Genomic DNA, 23,554 nt, shown 5'->3' with positions numbered 1-23,554 from the left:
CTTTAAAAAAATTTTTTTTTTATTAAGGACGTACCAGGGACCAAATCCAAGACCTCATACACAGAAAGCAGGTGCTCAACCACTTGAGTTACATCTGCTCCCTGACATCCCTTTTTGAGGCCTGCTCTGAACTGGGAACTGAGCTAGGCTTGGGGACGAAGGTAACAGAATCACACAGCTGTGCGTGGCCTAGGTGGCCTGCAAAGGGTGGCTGGGTGCTGAGGAACTCCTGCAGATCTGCTCTAATAAAATCGGTCGGAAAACCAGGCCTCCCCCACACAGGGCCCCCAGAGGGGCCGAGAGGCCCGGTGATGGGAGCCCAGAGACAGGGAAGTCACATGGGAGGAGGTCCCCGCAGGCTGCCGGGGGTGCAGGCAGGAGCCCTGGGGGATGATGGGAGTCTGGACTGGCTGGATGTCCAGGGGCCATGAAGATCCTCTCCCCCATTTGCTGAGGTGATCAAAAATGAGGCGAGTGGGTGGTCATTTTCATTAACTCCTTTCCTTGGGCTGGTTAGGAAAATCAGGTAGAGGTACTTGGGTGCCCAGAACTGGCACTAGGAAGGGGGAGTGCTTTTTGTGTGCCCCCCATCCCTCGAGGCCCAGGATCCTCTGGCTTCTACACCTCCACAGCCTCCACAGCCTCCACACCTGCACACCTCACACCTCTACAGCCTCCACACCTGCACACCTCACACCTCCACGGCCTCTGCCCCTCCACGGCCTCCACATCTCCACACCTCATACCTCCACAGCCTCCACACCTCCACAGCCTCACATCTCCACAGCCTCCATACCTGCACAGCCTCCGCACCTGCACACCTCACACCTCCACGGCCTCTGCACCTGCACACCTGCACACCTCCACAGCTTCCACACCTGCACACCTCACACCCCCACGGCCTCTGCACCTCCACGGCCTCCACATCTCCACACCTCACACCTCTACAGCCTCCACACCTGTACACCTCACACCTCCACAGCCTCTGCACCTGCACTCCTGCACACCTCACACCTCCATAGCCTCCATACCTGCACAGCCTCCATACCTGCACAGCCTCCATACCTGCACACTTCACACCTCCACGGCCTCTGCACCTCCAGGGCCTCCACATCTCCACACCTCACACCTCCACAGCCTCCTCACCTCCACAGCCTCTGCACCTGCACTCCTGCACACCTCACACCTCCACAGCCTCCACACCTGCACGCCTCACAGCTGCACAGCCGGTCGGCTTCAGCAGGTAGACACCCCGCGAGGGGTGCACGCCCTAGCGAGGCTCGGGGTAATCCAGGGACCCCGGGCCTGGCTCCCAGGGGTTTGTCAGCAACCCCGGAGGGTCGCCGGGGATCCCAGCGCCCTGCGCCGGGCCCCGCACCCTCCTCCCGCCGGCCCGCCGGCACGTTCCCGCCGCTGACTCAGGCCGCGGGGCGGGGGAGCCGGGAGGCGGTGCCGGCGCCCGCTCGGCCCCGGAGGCGGCACCAGGAAGCGCCCGCCCCGGCCGGAGCCGCCATGTAACCGGCGCCGCCCGGAGCCGGAGCCGCGCGGGCCCCAGCGACCCGCCCGCCATGGGCGACGAGGACGACGACGAGAGCTGCGCGGTGGAGCTGCGGATCACCGAAGGTGGGGCCGGGGGCGCGGGGCCGCGGGGACGGGGGCCGCGGGGCCGCGGCGGGGGCGCCCTGGGCGGCGGGGCTCACTCCCCCTGTGCCCGCAGCCAACCTGACCGGGCACGAGGAGAAGGTGAGCGTGGAGAACTTCGAGCTGCTCAAGGTGCTGGGCACGGGAGGTGAGCACCCCCGTCCGCGGGCAGGGGGCCCCGGCACGGTGCCCTGGGCCTCCGGGGCTGCAAACCCGCGCGGGCTCAGCCCGGGCCGGGGAGGCTCCCCCGCGTTCCCGCGTATCCCGCCTTGCCTGCCCACCCGTGCCCTGCCCGGGATCTCATGCCCACGCCCAGGGCCGGCCCCGCGTCGACCTCGCTCCTCCCTGCACAGTCCCGAGTGTGCACGCCCCCTCCCCGGATTTGCAGACCCCCTCTGGGGCTTGCACCCCACCCAGGTGAATGGCACAGCTCCTCCCCCTCCCCCGCTCTGTACAACTCCCAGCCCAGGTTTGCACATCCCTCCCCGCGCGGGCAGCTCGCTCCTCGGCCTCCCTGCCTGGGATTCGCAGCCTCCGCCAGGTTTGCGCATGCCCCGCCCCCACCCCCAAGGCGGGGAGTCGCTTGCTCCCCAGCAAGCAGGGTCTGCACACCCCCCCGCTCCCCGGTTTGGGGGAGCATCTTCCTGGGGTTTGCACGCCTTTTCCTTAGCAGGTTTTTCCAGCGTTTTGCACACCTGCCGCTCACCCCAGCTCTTTTCCCCGTGTTGCAGCACCCCCACCCACCCCCACCAGCCTGTCCCCCCCCTCCGGCTCACGCCCTTTCCCCCTCCCCCGCCTCGCTGCTCCCACAGCCTACGGGAAGGTGTTCCTGGTGCGGAAGGCGGCGGGGCACGACGCGGGGAAGCTGTACGCTATGAAGGTGCTGCGCAAGGCCGCCCTGGTGCAGCGCGCCAAGACGCAGGAGCACACGCGCACCGAGCGCTCCGTGCTGGAGCTGGTGCGCCAGGCGCCCTTCCTGGTCACGCTGCATTACGCCTTCCAGACCGATGCCAAGCTGCACCTCATCCTGGGTAAGGGCGGGCCACGAGCCCACGGTGGCGAGGGCTGGGGCAGGGATGAGCCACCCGGGGAGGGCTGCTCCGCCACCTGCACCCCATCCCCCAGACTACGTGAACGGCGGCGAGATGTTCACCCACCTCTACCAGCGCCAGTACTTCAAGGAGGCTGAGGTGCGCGTGTACGGGGGCGAGATCGTGCTGGCCCTGGAGTACCTGCATAAGGTGGGTGAGCACCTGGCCGCCCGGCCACTGCCTGGGTGCCGGTCTGGGCCCCTTCAAGGGTCTCCCAAACCTGGCAGCCTCTGGCCTCCCCGGGGACAGTGGCCTTGGGGCAGCCTCCAGCTGCTTCCACAGGTCTCCTGGAAGGAGGGCCCCAGGGCAGCCTGGCGGGGTCTCCTCCGGGGGCTTCCTGGAAGGGGCTTTCCTGGTACAGGGAACTCGGGGCTGCCTCCGCGGCTGCTCTCACAGCACTTCCTCAAACGCAGGCCTCACGTCTTGGCTCCAAAGGCCTCCTTGAAATGGGCCTGTACGCAGGCTCCCTCCCTGGGGGCCCCTCACGGGCCCCCCTCCCTTGCTCTTGCACCTGCAAATGCCTGGTTGTGCCCCTGCCACACGTCCCTGGGGATCCCTCTGCATGCAGATGTTCTTGCTCCAGGGACTTCTGGGGGGCCTCCTTGTCCAGAGTAGGGACATGGTGCACTGGCAGCTGTGAGGGGTACGGGGCTAGAGAGCTGGGGGTGGGGGGCTGTTGGCATCTGGAGCCCGGAGCAGGGGAGGATTTCGGGGGCAGAAGCCTCAGTGCCCCTCTTGCCGCCGCCAGCTGGGCATCATCTACCGAGACCTGAAGCTGGAGAACGTGCTGCTGGACTCTGAGGGCCACATCGTCCTCACGGACTTTGGGCTTAGCAAGGAGTTCCTGACGGAGGAGGTGAGTGGAGGGTGTCTCCCCCCACGCCCAGGCCTTCTTCCTCTCTCCCCTCCTTGGGGCCTGGCCTTGCGTTTCTGGGGGTGCAGAGATGAATAGGCACAGGCGCGGCCTGCAGGAAGCCCCCACTCTCCACGAGTCGATCGGGTCCCCGGGGTTCTGGGGCCCAAGGGAGACCGCGGAGGCCAAGGGAGTCCTCTCGCCCTCCCAGAAAGAACGGACCTTCTCCTTCTGTGGCACCATCGAGTACATGGCCCCGGAAATCATCCGCAGCAAGTCGGGGCACGGCAAGGTGGGGCTGCGGGCCGCGGGGGGCGGCGGGGGGGGACGCGGGGTGGCCGCAGGCCCTCACCCAGCTGCGCCCCGGCAGGCCGTGGACTGGTGGAGCCTGGGCATCCTGCTCTTCGAGCTGCTCACGGGGGCGTCGCCCTTCACCCTGGAGGGCGAGAGGAACACGCAGGCCGAGGTGTCCCGGTGAGGAGGGCTGGACGCAGAGGGCGGCAGAGGGGCCTCAGGGCCTGCCTGGGCAGGGCTGCGGGTGGGGCTCGCTGCCCCTGACGCCCCCCCAATCCTCCCAGACGGATCCTGAAGTGCTCCCCTCCCTTCCCCCCCCGGATTGGGCCCGTGGCGCAGGACCTGCTGCAGCGGCTGCTTTGCAAGGACCCCAGGAAGCGACTGGGTGCGGGGCCCCAGAGGGCGCAGGAGGTCAAGAGCCACCCCTTCTTCCAGGTGAGGCTCCTGGCTCTGGGCGCCCCACTTCGCCCTACACATGTCAAGGCCAGGCGGCGGCTCTGGGATGGGGACGCTGCAGGCCTGCTCTGAGCCTGGCCCATTTTACTGGATCCCGAAATCCCCCCCAGATAAAAGCAGCAAGGAAGTTTGCTTCTCACCCACCTCCGCGGAAGCTGAGCAGATGCTGTCCTGAAAGGATTTTGGGTTCACCACTGACAGGGCCAGCAGGGACCTGGGAATGGGTTAGTCCAAACCTTCCATGGGACAGGCCCCGACGGGGGGTGACCTACCTAAGATCGCATAGCGAATGACATAGAGCTGGGAACAGAACCCGGGTCCCCACGGGCCCAAACTGGGAATCAAAACCACCCTCCTGGCTCTTAGCATCTACCAGGTGCTTTGTTCTTTGCCACTGCCCAAAGTAATTCAGATGGACACTGGCTGAGCCCACGTGGCTTTCTGCTCACTCGTTAGGAGCACATGCACGGTGGAGTGTGGTGCAGAGTGAATTTACCTCGTTGTGGGATGTCGCTGACTCTGGCGCCACATGTAGCCATTGTCGTTGCCTAGCAGGGCCCTGCAACAGTGAACACGTTACTGCCTGCCAGATCTTGGCTTGTATAATTTCACGGAACCCTCAGAACCACCCCAATGATCGCCCATTATCACCCCGTCTTCGCAGAGGAGGAAGTGGAGGTTCAGAGAGCTTCAGTAATTTGCCCAAGATCCCCAAGCCGGAAGCGATGCGGCTCAGGTTCAAAGCCAGGTCTGATGACTTGCAGGCCTGTGCTCTTGACCCCTGCAGTCTTCTGTTGACACGTGGGTGTCAGATTTGCCACGGGTCTGACTTAGTAACAAAAGTGCCCTTATCTCAGGCCAGGCACTCTGTGACCCGTGTTGTGTCATCTTCCCTCGAATCTGCCCACCAAGTACCGGTCTAGAAGGGGCCCCGGAGATGCTTTCTCAGACAGAATCTAAGTCTCCTTCACCAGGGGTGGGGAGGATGGGAGAGGGGCTGAGCAGTGTCGGGTTCCTCCAGAGAATTCCTCCAACTCTCCCTGCACTCGTGCCAGGCACTGGGCTGGGTGTTGGGGGCGGGGGTAGGTTGACCCCTCATACTGGAGAGGCCCCTGACACTTGGAAGAGGTTTTTCCATCATCTTCCTCCTTTCTTTGGCGATAATAATGACAAGGTCCCTGATGGTAGAACTGGGGTCTTCAGGAATCTGGTTTCTTGGCTGACAGTGACAAGAAGTCTGATTCAAAATGGTATCCATTGGAATAGAACTGGCTGCTAATAACAGAGATCAGAATGAACGAACGATGGCCTAAACAAGATAAAGGTTTATTATTTTTCTCATGTAAAAAAAAGGTCCAGAATTTGGCAGGTCAGGGCTGCTGTGGTATCTTCATGGTGCCTTCAGGAATCCAAGCTCCTTTTTAAAAAATTGTCTTCCATTTCTAGCATGTAGCCTCCATCCCCAGGGTTGCCTCATGATCTAGAATTGCTGCTGGAGCGCTTGCCATCTAATCTGCTCCAGGCAGGAAGAAGGAAGGGAAGGGCAAAAACACTTCTAAAACTGTCTACCCTTCTTTTGAGGATCTTTCCTTGGAGTCCTACCTCACAATTTTTGCTTACAAGGTTTTGGTCACCACTAGCTGCAAGGAAGTTTGTAAAATATTGTCTTTTAGTTGTACGCATTGCTGCCTGGGATAAAACTGGGGCTATGGCACTAAGGGAGAATGGATGTTAAGCAGGCAATTAACAGCCTCTGCCACACTGGCTTAGCCATAAAAGGGCGTATTTTAACTGCCGTAAGTGAAAAGTACAAGGAAAAGTGGACTGCCTTCAGGCAAGGCTGCATCCAGGTATTCAAACTATGTCATTAGTAATATCTTTCTTTGTCTCTTGGTTCTGCTTTTGGCATGAGGACGTCATCATTATACTCTAAGGGGGTCTCCAGCAATTCCAGGCTCATATCCTTCCAAACTGAAGTCCAGTGAGAGAGGGAGATTTTTTGATTTTCAAACCAATTCTATTAAAAATCTCGGGGGTGTGGATGTGGCTCAAGCAGTTGAGCACCTGCCTCCCACACGGGAGATCCCAGGTTTGGTTCTGTGTGCCTCCTAAAGAAAACAAACCATGAGCAAAACAACGAGCAAACAGATGAAGGAGCCAACTTGGGGGAGCTGATGTGGCTCAGTGGTTGAGTGCCAGCTTCCCGCATATGAGGTCTCGGTACCTCCAAAAAAAAAAAAAATCCTAGAATTAACTTAGTGTGGTGGACAGGTTGTTCTCCAAGGGAAATAGAGTCTGTTACCAGAGGGCTGGGAGTGGAAGCTGGGGAGGCAGGGGGGACGGCTGCCCTCCCTGCATGCCAGGCGGGCCCTTGCTTCCTTGGGGAACCACCCCGTGAAGTGAGCCTGAGTGGAGAGGGATTTCCAGCTCCTGTCCTTTGACCCTAACCTCGGCTTCACTTGCCCCAGGGTCTCGATTGGGCTGCTCTGGCCGCCAGGAAGATTCCGGCCCCCTTCCGGCCCCAGATCCGCTCCGAGCTGGATGTGGGAAACTTTGCAGAGGAATTCACCCGCCTGGAGCCCGTCTACTCGCCCCCCGGCAGCCCTCCGCCGGGGGACCCTCGCATCTTCCAGGTGAGTAAGAGGTCGCGGACCCCCGGCACGGGGGAGGCAGCCTTGTGCCACCTGCCTTGACCGTGGCCGCGCCATGGGTGCTGCACAGACCCCGCGTCCTGCCCGGGACCTCTCACCTCCCTCTCGCTCTGCCTTGAGCTCTGAGTCGCTGCCGGGCAAACCCTGCGCCTGCTTCCTCCTTGTGGCCCAGCTCTCATTCCTTCTCCCAGTGGTGCTGCACCCCACCCAGCTTCCTCTGCGGCTTGCCCAGGGAGCCCGCGCAGGTTCAAGTCCTCCGGCTCCTTCCTGCCCTGCCCTCTTCGGTGGCTCTGCAGGCGCTCTGGTTCTCCCTCCCAAGCTTGCTCCTCGAGGCTTCCCAGAAGACAGAGACCAGCTCCACACTTGCGGGGTCCCTGGGGTTGTTGGTTTGGGGGCCATCACAGCAGAACATATCTTTGATGGTTCATGGCTTAATCTTTGAACTTGGCAGAATTTTCCCTCCTACTCCATTACACTTCCGCTATGTCAAGATCATTTTAAGTTCTTTTACTTGCTTAAGTGGCCACCCAGGAAGACATGCATGCCCCGTTGATACAGCACCTCATGTCCCTGGGGGCACAGGCCCTTGCATCCAGTTTTAGAAGCCTGGGCCTGGCGTTCAGGTCCGGGCTCCTTTGCTCGGCCTTTGGGGCCTTTGGGGCCCTGTGCCGTGTGCTCATTCCTTGGCACCCTGGCCTCAGGGCTCCGTCCTCCCACCTGATGCTCCAGGACACACCTCTACGCCTTTGCACGTGCCGCCCCCACAACCTGCCCTGCCCTCCCTGCGGGCGTCCACCTGGCGAGCTCCCACTCACCCTTCAAGGCCCGTTGCCCAGTGCTGCCGCGGGCGCTGAAGCCTGCCCTGCTCCCCTGCCCGCCGGTTGCCCAGCCATTTGCAGACAGCACTTCCTTCCCAGTAGTTTGTCATGTTGTATCCTGCAGCCTGACCCGTGCTGCTTGCCTCCCTGTCATCTGGAAGCTCCCGGAGGGCGGGGACTATGTGTTTAATTTCTATGTCCCTAAGCCCAGCAGGAGATGCCCCATAAATATTAAATGAAAATAGACCGATACAATTATGATGGCTCCGTCTCTGTGAAGCTCTTAGACGTGACTGACAATTCTGTTTGAACACCTCCCTGTCCCATTGTCTCGCAGTCCTAATGAGAAAGTCCTTTCTTATGAACTGATGCTTCCTTTCACTCATTTGATTAAAAAATGTGCAACACTCTGCCAGGCACTGATCTGGGTATTGGGGATGTGTCAATGAACCTAAGAAAAAAATCCTACCATGTGGTGCTTGCATCCCAGTGCACAGTCAGGCTGCTTTTTTTAAAAGAAAGTAGCACATTAAAAGTACCCTTGCAAGTCGCCTGTTGCCAGGACCTGGGTTGGGAAAGTCTTAGGCTTGCTTTCCCTCTGCCTTCCCTCAGTAGGTCCTCGCAGAGGAGGCTAAAGTCTGCTTGGAAAGGGAGGAGTAGGTTTTTTTCCCTTGGTGGGTGGAGTTGAATTCTCGAGCTAACCAAGGGTGATGACCAGCCAGGGGACTTTAGCCCGTCATTATCTGAGCCTGACGCTGTGCCAGGTGGTGCCCTTGGCGCTGGGGGTGGGGCGGAAGAGGATCACCGTGATGAGAAAAGTGGGGACACAGTCTGCTGGGGGGGGCAGATATGGCCCCAAGGAATGACAAAACAAGATGGAGTAAGACGCGTCCAGACGCCCTCTGTGCACAGGGTGCAGTGGTCGCCCCCTCCTCCCCCGTGGTCCACCCTCCCTCCCACGCGGCTCCCCCCAGGTCAGGGTCTCCCGGGGTCTCCTCTCCTGCACCCCAGACCCGGCTGCCCCTCCCCCACCCCCCACAGGGGTACTCCTTCGTGGCGCCGTCCATCCTGTTCGACCGTAACAACGCGGTGATGACCGACGTGCTGGAGGCGCCCGGGGCTGGGGACCCGCCGGGGCGCGCGGCGGTGGCCAGGAGCGCCATGATGCAGGTGGCGGGGCCGGGGGCGGGCGGGGGGGGGGCGGCGGGGAGGGCGGGCTGCGGGCTGCAGGCGGGGCTCCCCCGGGCGTCCCCCGCAGGGGCTCGGGGCCGGGACCTCTGACGCGCCCCCTTCGCCTCCAGGACTCGCCCTTCTTCCAGCAGTACGAGCTGGACCTGCGGGAGCCCGCGCTGGGCCAGGGCAGCTTCTCCGTGTGCCGCCGCTGCCGCCAGCGCCAGAGCGGCCAGGAGTTCGCGGTCAAGATCCTCAGCCGCAGGTGGGTGGCCCCGGGGTGGGCGGGGCCCGGGCGGGCGGGGCCGAGGTCCTTGGCCCTGACCCCGCCCGCCCCGCCCCCCAGGCTGGAGGCGAACACGCAGCGCGAAGTGGCTGCCCTGCGACTGTGCCAGTCGCACCCCAACGTGGTGAAGTTGCACGAGGTGCATCATGACCAGGTGAGGCCGCCCGGGGCAGGGGCGGAGCACGGGGGGCCAGAGGCGGGCGGGGGCGCGGGAGGAGACCGGGGGCGGGGCCTGCGGGGCCTGTGGGCGGGGCCTGGGAGTTGAGGTGGCCCCGAATGCGAGGGCGGCGGAGGCCGAGGGGGTAGGCCTGGAAGGAGGACAAGGGTCTCAGGGCCCGAGGCGGGGCTGAGGCTGGCGGTGGGAGAGGACTCGGAGTGGGCTTTGTGGGGGCGGGGCGGGGCGGTGGCCCAAGGGGTGGGGCTGGAGGGCCGGGGCGGGCCGGGGGGCGGCCTAAGGGTCTAAGGGGGTGGTCCTGGGGGGCCTGGGGGCGGGGCTGGGGTGGATCTGGCCGGGGCAGGGGAAGTGGGGCGGGGGGCGGAGGCCCGGGGCGGGCAGGGCCGGCGGGCGGTGACCGTGGCCGTCGCTGGCCGCAGTTGCACACGTACCTGGTGCTGGAGCTGCTGCGCGGCGGGGAGCTGCTGGAGCACATCCGCAAGAAGCGGCACTTCAGCGAGTCGGAGGCGAGCCAGATCCTGCGCAGCCTCGTGTCGGCCGTGAGCTTCATGCACGAGGAGGCGGGCGTGGTGCACCGCGACCTCAAGCCCGAGGTGGGCCGGGCGGCGGCGGCTGGCGGCGGGGGCCGGGCGGGGGCCGGGGCCGGGGTCTGAGCCCCGCGCCGCGGTGCTCCCGCAGAACATCCTGTACGCCGACGAGACGCCCGGGGCCCCGGTGAAGATCATCGACTTCGGCTTCGCGCGGCTGCGGCCGCAGAGCCCGGCGGGGCCCATGCAGACGCCCTGCTTCACGCTGCAGTACGCGGCGCCCGAGCTGCTGGCGCAGCAGGGCTACGACGAGTCCTGCGACCTCTGGAGCCTCGGCGTCATTCTGGTGCGGGGCGGGGTCCCCGAGGCGTGTACAGGGTCGCCCGAGGCTGGGATCCCCGCTCCCTGACGCCCCGGGGGCCGGCATCGTGCCGCCTGGCAGGCGTCATCTTAGCGGGGGTGGCAGAGCTGGGGCTGGGGCCCAGGGCCGTCCTAGGACAGAGGCAGGGGCGCCCTGGTGTCGGCTGGGAGCCGGGTATTAGGGGGCCTGGAGGCTCGTCAGGCGTGGGCCCCAGGAGTTACCTCAGTGGGGAATGGGCTCAGCCTCCCGGCCCCCCCCCCGCAGCCGAGCTCACGTCTCCCTCATTCCCCCCAGTACATGATGCTGTCGGGGCAGGTGCCCTTCCAGGGGGTCTCCGGCCAGGGCGGGCAGAGCCAGGCGGCCGAGATCATGTGCAAGATCCGCGAGGGGCGCTTCTCCCTGGACGGGGAGGCCTGGCAGGGCGTGTCCGAGGAGGCCAAGGAGCTGGTCCGAGGTGTGAGGGTGGCGGGTCACGGTTGGGAGGGAGAGGGCACCGGGTCACGCGCGGGGCAGGGATCGCCCCAGCATCGGGAGGCCTGGGTGGGGCTGTTAGCACCTCCCTGGGGGTGGCATCCACACCAGGCCCCCCTCCATCACCTCCCCGCCTGCAGGGCTCCTGACTGTGGACCCCACCAAGCGGCTGAAGCTGGAGGGGCTGCGGGGCAGCTCGTGGCTGCAGGACGGCAGCGCGCGCTCCTCGCCCCCGCTCCGGACCCCCGACGTGCTGGAGTCCTCGGGGCTGGCGGTGCGCAGCGGCCTCAACGCCACCTTCATGGTGAGGGCCGGGCCTGGTGGGGGTGGGGGGAGGCGGGACCCCCGCCCAGAAAGGCGAGGTGGGTCCCGGCCTCTGCCCCGGGGACCCTGACTTCCCCGGAGGCTGGAGGCCCAGGACCTATTGGCGGGACCCAGCGGGATGGGCAGAGGGCCCGGGGCGAGCGGCCACACTGGCCTCTGGCAGCCCCGGGGGTCCGGGGACTTATTCCCCGCTTCCCGCAGGCGTTTAACCGCGGCAAGCGTGAGGGCTTCTTCCTGAAGAGCGTGGAGAACGCGCCCCTGGCCAAGCGGCGGAAGCAGAAGCTGCGCAGCGCGGCCGCCGCGCGTCGCGGCTCCCCGGCTCCGGCCGCCCCGGGCCGAGCCTCCAATTCCAAGGGGACCCCCCGGCGCCCCAACGGCCCCCTGCCTTCCTCCTAGCCCCCGCCCCGGAGACTCCCCCCGCCCGCCCTCTCCGGAGCAGCGACCCGGGGCCGGCTCACTAGCCCCAGGCGTGGGCTGGCGGCTCGGCCCTGACCCCCAGGGACTGCCCTTCCGTCACCCCGCCCCGACTCCCAGACAGAGCCGAAGTATTTTTGTAAGCAGAGAATTTTTTATGTTTTACCTGGTAGAGTTAGCGATGCAGGGAGGGAGGGGCCTGCTGGGTAGTGGGAGGGGGGGATACTGCCCTTCTGGGCGAAGGCCCTTCTCCCGGGGGCGCTGCTCAGCAGGGAAGGGCTCCTCCCCGTTTCTAAGCACTGAGCTGGCTCCAGGGAGAAGGTGGGACTCCTCCCTTCCCCTTCCCTAAGGGGCTCCCCGGGGAGGGGGCACCCCTCAAGCTGTCACTTTATGGACTGTGCAATTACATCCACCAAAGACCTGGTTGGGGGGCTTAGGGAGAGGCCCTGGCAGACCCCTGAAGCATTCCTGCCCCTCGTTATGACAGCTGTTCCCCGCTGCTGGGGCTAAGGAAGGAGGCAGGAATCCCCCTGAAAGGGGAGGCCCCCTTGTCACCCGCCTCTTCTTTGGCGCAGCTGTCCTGGCTGGAGGGTGGGGGCTGGAGGTCTGGGCTGGCATTCTTGGTCACTGCCTCAGCCATCCAGGCTGTGCCTTTGACGTTAAATAAAAGTCCACCCCGTGCTGCGTGTGGCATCTGTGTGTGTGTCTGGCGGCAGGTGCCCAGGAGTGTCTGGACCAGAGGTCGTGGCGAGACAGCCTGCCTGCCACTGGGGGGCCTCAGAGGGAAGGGACAGGGCAGGCCACTTCTGGGGCGAGAATGTGTACCTGGACAGCTCTGCCACATGTCATTTAAGGAGTCTCTTGGTTTTCAGTAACAGGAAACCCCACCTAAACTTGTGTAAGCAACAGGGTTTTTAGGCTAATGTAGCTGCACAGTCCAGGGGTAGCTTCAGGCTAGGCCTGATTTGGACTCGAACACATGGTGAGGACTCCGTTTTCTCAGTCTCCAGCTCTTTGTTCTGCTTTCTTGGTGCCGTTCCAGCCAGGAGGTGCTCATTTTAGCTCCGAGATGGGTGCCAGATGCTCCATGGGCTCCAGCTTGGAATCTGGTGCTAGAGAGAACAGTCTTTGTTTTAGCTTCTCCAACAGGCTTCCTGAGATGTACTTGGATTGAGTCCACCTGGGCCCTGTGACCAAGCGCTGTGCCCACTGGCTGGAGCAGAGGCCCCCCTTCTGGAAGCTCCTGGGTGAGGAGTAGGGGAAGGTGTGGGCCCCCGGAGGGAGGTCAGCTGGGCGGGGCAGTCAGCGATGGAGAAAGCGAGGGGAGCACCCATCTCAGGGAATGTCTGGGACTCCTCCCCGGGCAAACACTGCTGGGTGGTTGTAGCCACGGGGCAGCTGTGTCCTGGCGCCCTTGCTGGCATCCCAGATCAGAGACATTTGTCCAAGGAGGAAGGCCATCCCAGCAACCCCTGCCCCCAGGGCTGTCTGCCCACCACCCTGGCACCTGCAGGCCTTCCCTCTCCAGTTACCCTGTGGGGCTGCTTCATGGTGCCCAAGCCAGGGCACACCCAGGGAGACCTTGTGGGGCCGCTGGCCTGGCAGGCACTGGGGCTCCATGGGTGCGGACCAAGGGCATTTAGGTGGTACGGGGCCCCCAGCTGTGTCCAATCCTGGTGGTCCAAGGGGGTCAGAGGGGCCCAGGAGAAGGTGCCAGGAAGAAGGGGGAAGGAAAGCACCTCTAATTCCTACTCCTGATTCATGGACTATGTGACCTTGAGCAAGTCCCCTAACAGCCCTGAGTTCCCCCATTTGCCACCAGGGGTTCCTGGGGCTGTTTGGAGGAACTGTAGAGGGGAGTGTGGCCATTCTGTCATCAAACCTCTGTTGAGCTTGACTGGGTTCTTCTGATGTGCCTGGGACTGTCCTGAACACAAGACATGTTATTTAATCCTCTCAACAAGGTTAGGAGAAAAGTGTCATTCCCCATTTTAAGGATGACAAAAGTTAGAAGAGAAAAAACAAACACAGAAGTTAAGCACCTCACCCACAGTTGCTCAGCTAGAAGCGCCTGGGAGCTGGACAGTTGATTCCACGTGGCTGTAATTTTATCCCAACTGCTGGACGTTTGGATTGCTTAAAACCTTTGTCTCTGTTGGAAATGATGCTGAGACAAGCAAGCTTGTACATAAATCTATGCATTAAAAAATGGTTTCCTTGAGATGTAATTCACATGTACAGTGTACTCCTTTAAAGCGTACAACTCAGTGGTTTTAGTATATTCACAGAGTTGTGCAACCATCACCACAATCTAATTTTAGAACATTTTGCCACTCCAAAAAAAGAGAAGAAACTTTGAACCCAATGGCAGTCACTCTCCATTTCCTCCCAAAGCCCCAAACCTAGGCAACCGCTGATCCAGGGGTTCTTAACCTTTTCTGTACCACGGCCCTCTTTGCCAGTCAGGCGAAAACCATGGACCCCTTCTCAGAAAGTAGCGGCAGATAGTTTTATGACGCTTAACATGGGGCATGGCTTTAAATTACATTTTAGTATTATTCAAAATTATGTTTTACAATTTACCCATAATTTCAATACTCGATAACCTAACACGGTCAACATCTATTCAAATGGTCATTTTTGGCAAACATTTAGAAATTTGAGTTTTCCCACAGCGTCATAAAGCCATCTCCACCATCCTTACCAACTTTTTTTTTCAGTTTTAATCCCAAATCCTGGGGAGACCTGATGTTCTCAAACAGAGGAAATTCTGTCTCTCGAAAGAATTGGGGGTTCCCAATCGGTTAGGGCAGTCTAGTATGTCAAGCCCTCAGCATTGTTGCAAGTGTCTGTAAATCTGGTCCCTCAAGTAGTGAAGATTGATTGTCGCTGTGGGCCCTGAGGGGAGGGGGAGAAAGGTATAGAACAGACGGAAGCAGGGCAACTGGGGGGCAATGGAAGTGCTCCACGAGATCATGTAACGATGGATATAGGACATGTTAACTTACAGCAAAAGTGAATAAAAAAAAAGTCTATAAGCTAAAATGTAAACCATAGTGTAAAATGTAAGGAAACTAAAAATTTAAAAATGTGTAGTCTAAAATATAAATCATAATGTAAACCAAAATGGAACCATGTTTGATAGCTATGTTTTAAAATCTGTACATCAGCTGCAGCATATATAACGAACATGTAAAAAGGTCATTGCTGGGAAAAGGGGAAAGGGTTTGAATGTTGGATATATGGGAGTCCCCTGTATTGTATATGTGAAATACTGTGATCTAAAACTTTTTTGAAGACAAAACTAAAAATTAGAGGAAAAAAAGAAAAAAAAAAGGATGTAGACACTGAGGAAGAAAGCAAGTGCCTTGCCACTGTACATATGGAGCAACACCTATTACAGGGATGAAAGGGAAAACATTAAAAGCAAAGCTTTATAATTTTCATTTTTTAAAACACACCAATTTTTTTTTACTTTATTTTAGTATTTCTTTTTTTTTTTAAAGATTTTTATTAATTTATTTAATTCTCCCCCCCCCCCCCCCCGTTGTCTGTCTCTGTGTCCATTCGCTGCGTCTTGTTTCTTTGTCCCCTTCTGTTGTCGTCAGCGGCACGGGAAGTGTGGGCGGCGCCATTCCTGGGCAGGCTGCATCCTCCTTCGCGCTGGGCGGCTCTCCCTATGGGGTGCACCCACTGCGCATGGGGCTCCCCTACACGGGGGACACCCCTGCTTGGGGCGGCACTCCTTGCGCGCATCAGCACTGCACATGGGCCAGCTCTGCACGGGTCAAGGAGGCCCGGGGTTCGAACCGCGGACCTCCCATGTGGTAGACGGACGCCCTAACCACTGGGCCAAAGTCCGTTTCCCTCTTATGTTTTTTAATGTAATGTTCTTTGTGATCTATTAACTTTAATTAAAAAAATTAAGTAAAAAACAGTAAAAAATATTTTTACAAAAGATATTTAGATTACATAAATAATACATAAAAAATATGGGGGATTCCCATATGCCCTGCTCTCCACACCACCCATATTTATCCATATTAACAACAGCCTTCATTAATGCAGTTCATTGCAATTGATGAACACATTTTGGAGCATTGCCGCTAAGCATGGATTATAGTTTTCGTTGTGGTTTACACTCTCTCCTACACAGTTCTGTAGGTTATGGGAAGATATATAATGGCCCGTATCTGTCATTGCTTACCAACCTTTTTGCAGGCAGTTATCCACTGCACTCAGAACATGCTGCATCAAAATAAAAATCATATGAAGTTCACACTATATTGTGTATTAATAACTATATCAATCACACTTGCACCAATATATCCCCATAAGAATGTTCTTTCTGAATCAGTTCAAGCTCTCAGACCCCCTGAAATCTTTCTACTGACCCCTTGGGGGGTCCATGGACCCCTGGTTAAGAACTGCTGCTCATGGGAAGCAGACTTGGCCCAGTGGTTAGGGCGTCTGCCTACCACATGGAAGGTCCGCGGTTCAAACTCCGGGCCTCCTTGACCCATGTGGAGCTGGTCCACGCACAGTGCTGATGCGCGCAAGGAGTGCCCTGCCAAGCAGGGGTGTCCCCGGCATAAGGGATCCCCATGCGCAAGGAGTGTGTCTGGTAAGGAGAGCCGCCCAGTGCGAAAGAAAGTGCAGCCTGCCCAAGAATGGCGCTGCACACACAGAGAGCTGACACAACAAGATGACGCAACAAAAAGAAACACAGATTCTGGTGCAACTGATAAGGATAGAAGTGGTCACAGAAGAACACACAGCGAATGGACACAGAGAGCAGACAATGGGGGGGTTGGGGGGAAGGGGAGACAAATAAAAATAAATCTTTAAAAAAAAAAAGAACCACTGTTCTGGGAAGCAGACATGGCTCAACTGATAGAGCGTCCACCTACCATATAGGAGGTCCAGGGTTCGAACCCAGGGCCTCCTGGCTGATGTGGTGAGCTGGCCACATGCAGCACTGCTGTGCACAAGGAGTGCCATGCCATGCAGGGGTGTCCCCTGTGTAGGGATGCCCCACGTGCAAGGAGTGCACTCCACATTGAGCCTTCCTGTTTGAAAAAAGTGCAGCCTGCCCAGGAGTGGCACCGCACACACAGAGAGCTGATGCAGCAAGATGGCACAACAAAAAGAGACACAGATTCTTGGTGCTGCTGAGAATACAAGCGGACACAGAAGAACACACTGCGAATGGACACAGAGAGCAGACAAAGGGAGGGGGAAGGGGAGAGAAATAAATCTTTAAAAAAAAGAACCACTGCTCTGATTTATGTTCTGTCTTTCAAGTTACATACATGCTTTGGTACCCACTTTGATACACACTCCTAAACGACCCCCATAAATACTGTGCTGAGGTGCCCTCCCTGTAGCCAGATCGGAACACGTCCCATTTTCTCACAGGCTCACAGCACCCCAAGCGGGAAGCCTATGGGGGTGGAAAGAGGAAGGAGCCAGCCCTGGACGTGAGTCCCGCTCTGGCCTGCGGTTCCTGCAGGTGGCAACAGATGGGACGTGGGGCGAAGGCTGGGCCGGGAAGGGTCGGGCATGAAGACGGGGGTGAGGGGCTGGGGCGGGGGGCAAAGGCACCTGCTTTCACGCCTTGTCTCTGGCCTCTGAGCAGACCAGCTTCAGACGTGGGGGCTGGGAAGGGCCACCCTCCTGCCCTGGGCCCGTAAGTCCACTCTTCAAAGGGCCTCTAAGATCAGGGGCAGGTGGCCTGCTCTGTTTACACGCGGGTGCCCCCGAGAGGGGTGGCGACAGCCTGTAAACTTCCTGCTGTCCCGAGGCCCCGTGCAGGAACCTCGGGTAGACGGGACAGCCGGGGCCGGTCAGCCTGTGCCCCGAGGCACCCGCTGTGGGCCCGGCCGCCCCTCCCGACGGTGGCCCGAGGCCCTGGACAACAGTGTCCCCGGGAACGTAGCAGGAATTGCAAACTGGCTGCCCCTGCCTGGCCTGTGGAGACGCGTGCTTCCGGGGCCAGCACATGTTTGTGTGTGTGTGCACAAAAATGATACATTCATTGTGTTTTTTTTTTTTTTAAATACAAAAGAAACTCCGAACATAGGACTGTGACCACGTGCCCTCTTCCTGGGCCGCCTCGCGGGGGAGGTAGAAACCACTGACACACACACCCCCATTCGCACGTACACACTCAGGGGCACACACACACACCCCTGAGCCGCTAAGAAAGGGATACCCTGCGGGTCGCTGCGCGTGTAAATGTTGCCCTTGACGCACGCGTGTGCTCACAAGGCCACGCCCGTGCAACGCAAGACAAGCGCTTTGATTCATTGCGGGGCTGTCTTTTGTGGGACAGTGAGCAGGAATTCATCCGTCTTTGCCCGTGGGTGGGGGAGTGAAGCGAGCAGAGAAAGGGCGCTGGGCGCTCACAGACCCGAGGCCCTAGCCCCCCACCCTCGGCCCCTGCTCTGCCCTGTCCCGGCCTGCTCCGCCCCCCGCAGGCCCCGGAAGGCGATTTCCCCCTCAGCACCCCGAGCTGGGGTGAGGCAGCGGCGGGGCTTACAGGTTAGGGGGCTTCTCCACCCTGCGCATCATCCCCTTGACAGCGAGCCTGTCCTGAACTCGCCCCCCACGCCTCCCCTGACCCCAGAGGCAGGCTTGCTCCCACCGAAGGCAGCTGTGAAGGCTGTGAAAACTCCCCGCCAACTGCGGTTCCTGAAAACACTCCCTTTCTGGATACAGGTGAGGAAGGTGGGCTCTGACCCAGGGCCGAAGGCGCCCCCCCCGGGCCCACGGGCGCGCCCTCAAGGTCTACGCCAAAGAGGGGAGAGGAGGGTGGGTTACGGCCCCTGTACAAATTACATTAATACTGAGGTTATGCTTAGAAAAATATAGTCATTTTCATCAAGCCTTTTTTTTTTTTAGTTTTTCAGATACAATTTTTAAAAAATTTAATCTATTTCTCTCCCCTTCCCCCCTGTTGTCTGCTCTCCGTGTCCATTCGCTGTGTGTTCTCCTGCGTCCGCTTTGTTTTGTCAGGTGGCACTCTCTGTGTGTGCAGTGCCACTCCTGGGTGGGCTGTGCTTTTTATCCTCACATGGGGTGGCTCTCCTTGCAGGGACACCCCTGCGTGGCACGGCACTCCTTGCACACGGCAGCACTGCATGTGGGTCAGCAGGCCCTGGGTTTGAACCCTGGACCTTCCATACGGTAGGTGGACACTCTATCAGTTAAGCCACGTCCACTTCCCTTCATCAAGGCTCTTTGTCTTAAGTTTTATAAGTTACAGTAGCTGCTCACTCCCTGGGACAGCTGCTCTTTCCTGGCTCCCCTGCGGCTGCACTTGGCCTAAGAGCTGCTCTCACTTCTCCTGACCCCCGTTCCTGCCTCTCACCCCTCCCACACCCCACCCTACTCCTGCAACTTGGGCCTCAGGCAGCTGCAGGTCTGGGGGAGCACACGGCACCGGCCCTGTGGGTGGCACAAATGAAGTCAGTTGCTGAGACCTGACACCCTTGCACCCCACCCCCACGTGTGTGCCCCTCTTCCCTCTCCCTGGCAACAGCCCTATAGGACGAAAGGGCCCTAGAGCTGTGGCTCACCCTCCCCACCCCAGGGGGCATGGCCTGAGGGTTTTCTCCTGGAAACAGCCCAGGGCCGGGCCATCCCAGAATCTCTACTCCACCCATGCTCATGGGGTGCCTCTGTCCCCAGGGGCCCAGTCAGTTTTGGGGAACCCTTGGGCTCACCAGAGAAGGGAGTCTGGACAGGCAGGAGGACAAGAAAAACACCATGAAAAGGTAAATATTAAAAAAAAGGTATATGTATAGATTTGTTTTCACTTCATCTCCTCAAATAAAATGTTCAAAATCAACTTTAAGGAAAGCAGTTGGGAGGAGCGGGGTGGGGAGACAGAGGCGGGGAAGCAGGGAACATGGGGGCTCCCTCCATCCCAGAAGCCAGCACACGTTTTAAAGTGAGAAAGTGCATTCCGTATAAAAGTCCAGATGGGGGAAGTGGATGTGGCTCAGGCGATTGGGCTCCTGCCTACCACATGGGAGGTCAGGGTTCGATTCCTGGTGCCTCCTAAAGAAGACGAGCAAGACAGAGAGCTGGCAAGGTGGGCTGTTGTGATGAGCTGACACAACAAAAGACACGTGGAGGAAAAACATAATGAGAGACAAAGCAAAGCAGGGAGTAGGAGTGGCCCAAGCGATTAGGTGCCTTCCTCCTGCATGGGAGTTCCCAAGTTTGGTTCCTAGTGCCTCCTGAGAAAAGAAGACCAGCATACAACAAACAGACACAGCAAGTGCAAACAATGAGAAGGTGGGGAGAAATAAATAAAAAAAATAAATCTTAAAAAAAAAACAACCCAGATGCTTGACTTTTTTTGAGAAATTGGAAGGGTGGGTAGCCTGGGGGCAACCTTCCTGTAGGGTGTAATCAGCTGGCGCAGAATCATGCTGCCTCCACAGGCAGGACCTCTGCTTCCCAGTTTGCCACAGTCCCCACCACTCCCTATTGCTTTCACCCCGCTCCATCCCTCATTTATCTCTGACCCCTCAAGGCATCTGAGTTTGTGACTGTTATGAACAGTCTCCTTCCACGTTTACTTTGTCACACAAATGGGGTTTGTGAAATGTCAAAGATGCCCCTTAAATTTTTTTTGTTTGTTCCTAAATTCAACTTATATATATTTTAAAAGGTGATAAATCCATGTGATTCAAAATTCGATGGATACAAAAACATACACAATGAAAAATCCCCTTCCACATGCCCTGACCCTCCGCCACCAAATTCCCCTTACCAGAGGCAGCCACTGTCACCAGTTCTTGTGCAGACCTCCAGAGATATTTCATGCAAATTCAAAGAAATACACACATATGTGTTTACAATGGAAAAAATCATGTTCAGTTAATGTTAATGTATGAAAAAAATCAGAAAATATAAAATAAGGGAAAAATTTAAAATCATCTGTGGCATTACCCTCCATAGATCATCAGTTAACTTTTTAAAATATTCACTTCCAGATTTTTCTTCATTAATATAGAATTTTTAATTGACATGCTATCATAATGCAAATACGTTATTACAGCTGGTTTTAAATGCAGAAATTTATTGTGAATATCTTTTTATGCCAATAACAATATATATATTTTAAAGATCTGAGTTTTTTTTAAAGATTTAAAAAAAAATTATTCCTCCCCTCTGCTGTTCCATTAGCTGTGTACATTTGCTGTGTGTTCTATTGTGTCTGGTTGTTCTCATTAGGCGGCTCCAGGAACTAATCCTGGGACCTTCCGGAGTGGGAGGGAGGCGATTACTCTCTTGCGCCACCTCAGCTCCCTGTTCTACTGCATCTTCTTACTTTCTCTCCTCTGTGTCTCTTGTTGCATCATCTTGCTGTATCAGCTCTCCGTGTCAGCTGGCACTCCCGCGTGGGGTGGCTTTCCCCCATGGGGCGGCCTTCCCATGCATGGCGGCACTCCTGCATGGGGCTGCGTTCTAGTGTGGGCTGGCACTCTGTGTGAGCCGGCTTGCCGCGTGGGCCAGCTTGCCCTCACCAGGAGGCCCTGGGCATCGAACCCCGGACCTCCTATATAGTAGATGGGAGCCCAACTGGTTGAGCCACATCCATTTTCAAGATCTGAAATTTTTATAGAGATTTGTGTCATCTTCTAGCCTAGATACAGTTTTGAAAATTTGCATGATTAGTGCTACTTATTATTCATTAATATTCATGTTAGAATCCTTAAAGTCAACCAAAATATTGTATTTGCCTTTCTTTGTATAGAAAAGAATCTCATTTATCTCCTCTACCAATGAAGCACTATGGCAATGTGAAAAATAAATATACATTATATTTTATAGTGCAGGAATATGCTGTAGTGAACACAAAACTACTGACCAGTAGAATTTCTTTGGTGTCAAGTTTGTATCTTGGACACATCTGTCTATAACTTTTATTTTGTAGTGTTTGGCTTAACCAGAACACTATCTTTTTTTTTTTTTTAAACAAATCAATTTTATTGAGACATATTAATAAAGCATAAACTCATCCAAAGTGTACAATCAATGGTATTTGGCATAGTCACTAGTTGTGTATCCATCACTTCAGTCGTTAGAGCATTTTCATCATTCCCAATAATAATAATAAAAAACAAAAAGCAGAAAGACAAGCAAACAAAAAATTCATCACCTCTCTGTGCCAATGACTATATATATTTTTTGTCTTTATTTTTTAATGTTACATTAAAAAAATATGAGGTCCCCATATACCTCCCACCCCCCTATGACTATATTTTTAAATTATTTTTTGTAGCTAACAATATTCCCTTGCAAGGGTATACTTCATTTAGTCTGTTCCCTATTTTTGGACATTTGGGCTCTTTATAATTCCTAGTTATTTTAAATAGTGCTGCAATGAACATCCTTGTACCTATATTTGCTCACCTATCTAAATATTTCCTGAGGATGCATTTCGTAGAAGTGCAGTGAATGGGCTAAAGGATGCGGCCATGCATGGACATTTTAAAGGCTTTTGATGTCCCTGATCAAAATGCCCTTCAGGAAGAGCCGGTCATTTTATACGCCTTGCAGCAGCACAGGTAAGATCAAAGATGCTGTTTCCTTTAAAAGCAAGTGAGCGCGCACCAGCCGAGCGTGCCCCTGCCGCCCCCTGCTCGGGTGCTCCTCGGCAGCGCTGCCCGGGCTCGTCCACGCTGCTGGCGCGGGCGGGTGCCCGGCGGAGGGGCGCGGTGTGGGCGTGAGCGGAGGATGACGGGAAACTCCTTCCCCCGCGCAGCCGGCCCGGCCTGACACCGCCCCTCGCCGTCGGGATGGGCGGGGGCAGCGCGGAGAAGGCGGCGCGTGCGCCCGCGGGCCGTGACCCTGACGCTCCGGGGCGCGGGTGGCGTAGGGGCCGGAGGGGCCGGCGGCCGGGGGTTCCGGGAGCCCGCAGAACCTGGCGCCGGCCGGCCAGGGTTCGCGTCCTGGCTCTGTCGCTCCTGCTGCGCGATGGCGGCCGAGCCCCTCGGGCCTGAGCCTGCGTTGCCTCCGGAGTGAGGTGGAGCTAGAGCAACACCCCCCTGGAGAGGCGGCGGGGCGCGGCGGGGGCCGGGGCGCGGCGGGGGCCTGGCCACGCGCCCGAGGCGGCTTCAGTAACTGAAACATCATTAGGGGCCCGGGACCACCAGGACCCGCTCGGGCACGCTCCTGACCGGCAGGGCCAGGCAAGGGAGGGGACATCTTCCCGCCCTCCCGCTGCCTGTGCCCCCGGCCCGGGCGGCCCCCGGGCCCTCCTCCAGGGCGCCCGCCTGCGCCCCGGTGGCGATGGGGGAGCGGGTGCCCACCCTGCTGCCCTCCCCGAGGGGGGCCGCCGCTCATTCTCTCCTCACCTGGTGCGGCGCCCGTCGCCACCCCGAGCTTGAGAACAGACACACAGCTGCCAGGGGTGGAGGGGGCGCTGTGTGTGAGCCCGGGAGCCTGTGCGGGGTGCCCGAGCGTGTGTGTGCTTGCGTGAGTGTGAGGATGTGTGTGAGCACGTGTGTGAGGGGGTGCGTGTGTGAGAGCTTGTGTGTGAGCGTGTGAGGGTGTGCGTGGACGTGTGTGGGTTTGCGTGTGAGGAAGTGTGTGAGCACGTGTGTGAGGGTGTGCGCGTGTGAGAGCGTGTGTGAGGGTGTGCGTGAGTGTGAGGATGTGTGTGAGCACGTGTGTGGGCTTGCGTGTGAGGAAGTGTGTGAGCACATGTGAGGGTATGCGTGAGTGTGAGTACGTATGAGAATGTGAGCACGTGTGTGAGTGTGAGGGCGTGTGTGAGGGTGTGCATGAGAGTGTGAAAGCATGCATGTGAGGGTGTGCCTGAGTGTGTGTGGGCTTGTGTGAGTGTGAGAGCATGTGTGTGAGGGTGTGCGTGTGAGAACATACACGTGAGGATGTGTGTGAGCACATGAGCTGTGAGTGTGAGGAAGTGTGTGAGCACGTGTGTGAAGGTGTGCATGAGTGTGTGACAGCATACGTGTGAGGATGTGTGAGGGAGTGTGTG

General features: G+C 58.0%; 1 protein-coding gene across 3 annotated transcripts; it reads left to right on the top strand.

Moving 5' to 3' along the window:
- Positions 1 to 1,447: 1,447 nt before the first annotated feature.
- RPS6KA4 (ribosomal protein S6 kinase A4) lies at positions 1,448 to 13,760 on the top strand. 3 transcript variants are annotated; one of them, XM_058305234.2, is made up of 17 exons: positions 1,448 to 1,623; positions 1,718 to 1,789; positions 2,454 to 2,672; positions 2,767 to 2,882; positions 3,481 to 3,588; positions 3,797 to 3,877; positions 3,956 to 4,059; positions 4,164 to 4,314; positions 6,804 to 6,968; positions 8,846 to 8,974; positions 9,106 to 9,239; positions 9,321 to 9,414; positions 9,855 to 10,028; positions 10,114 to 10,308; positions 10,618 to 10,777; positions 10,935 to 11,098; positions 11,320 to 13,760. In XM_058305234.2, exons 1-17 carry the CDS (start codon positions 1,569 to 1,571, stop codon positions 11,512 to 11,514), a joined length of 2,316 nt encoding a protein of 771 aa, XP_058161217.1. In that variant the 5' UTR covers positions 1,448 to 1,568; the 3' UTR covers positions 11,515 to 13,760. The 3 variants fall into 3 exon arrangements, with proteins under 3 accessions (XP_058161217.1, XP_058161219.1, XP_058161218.1); XM_058305236.1 differs by having other exon boundaries at positions 1,490 to 1,623; positions 1,718 to 1,743; XM_058305235.1 differs by lacking the exon at positions 8,846 to 8,974 and having other exon boundaries at positions 1,496 to 1,623.
- Positions 13,761 to 23,554: the final 9,794 nt, after the last annotated feature.

The sequence above is a fragment of the Dasypus novemcinctus genome, chromosome 10, assembly GCF_030445035.2.
Source record: "Dasypus novemcinctus isolate mDasNov1 chromosome 10, mDasNov1.1.hap2, whole genome shotgun sequence".
Lineage (NCBI taxonomy): Eukaryota > Metazoa > Chordata > Mammalia > Cingulata > Dasypodidae > Dasypus > Dasypus novemcinctus.
Note: the sequence above shows the minus strand (reverse complement) of the source record. Positions and strands in the feature narration are given on the sequence as shown.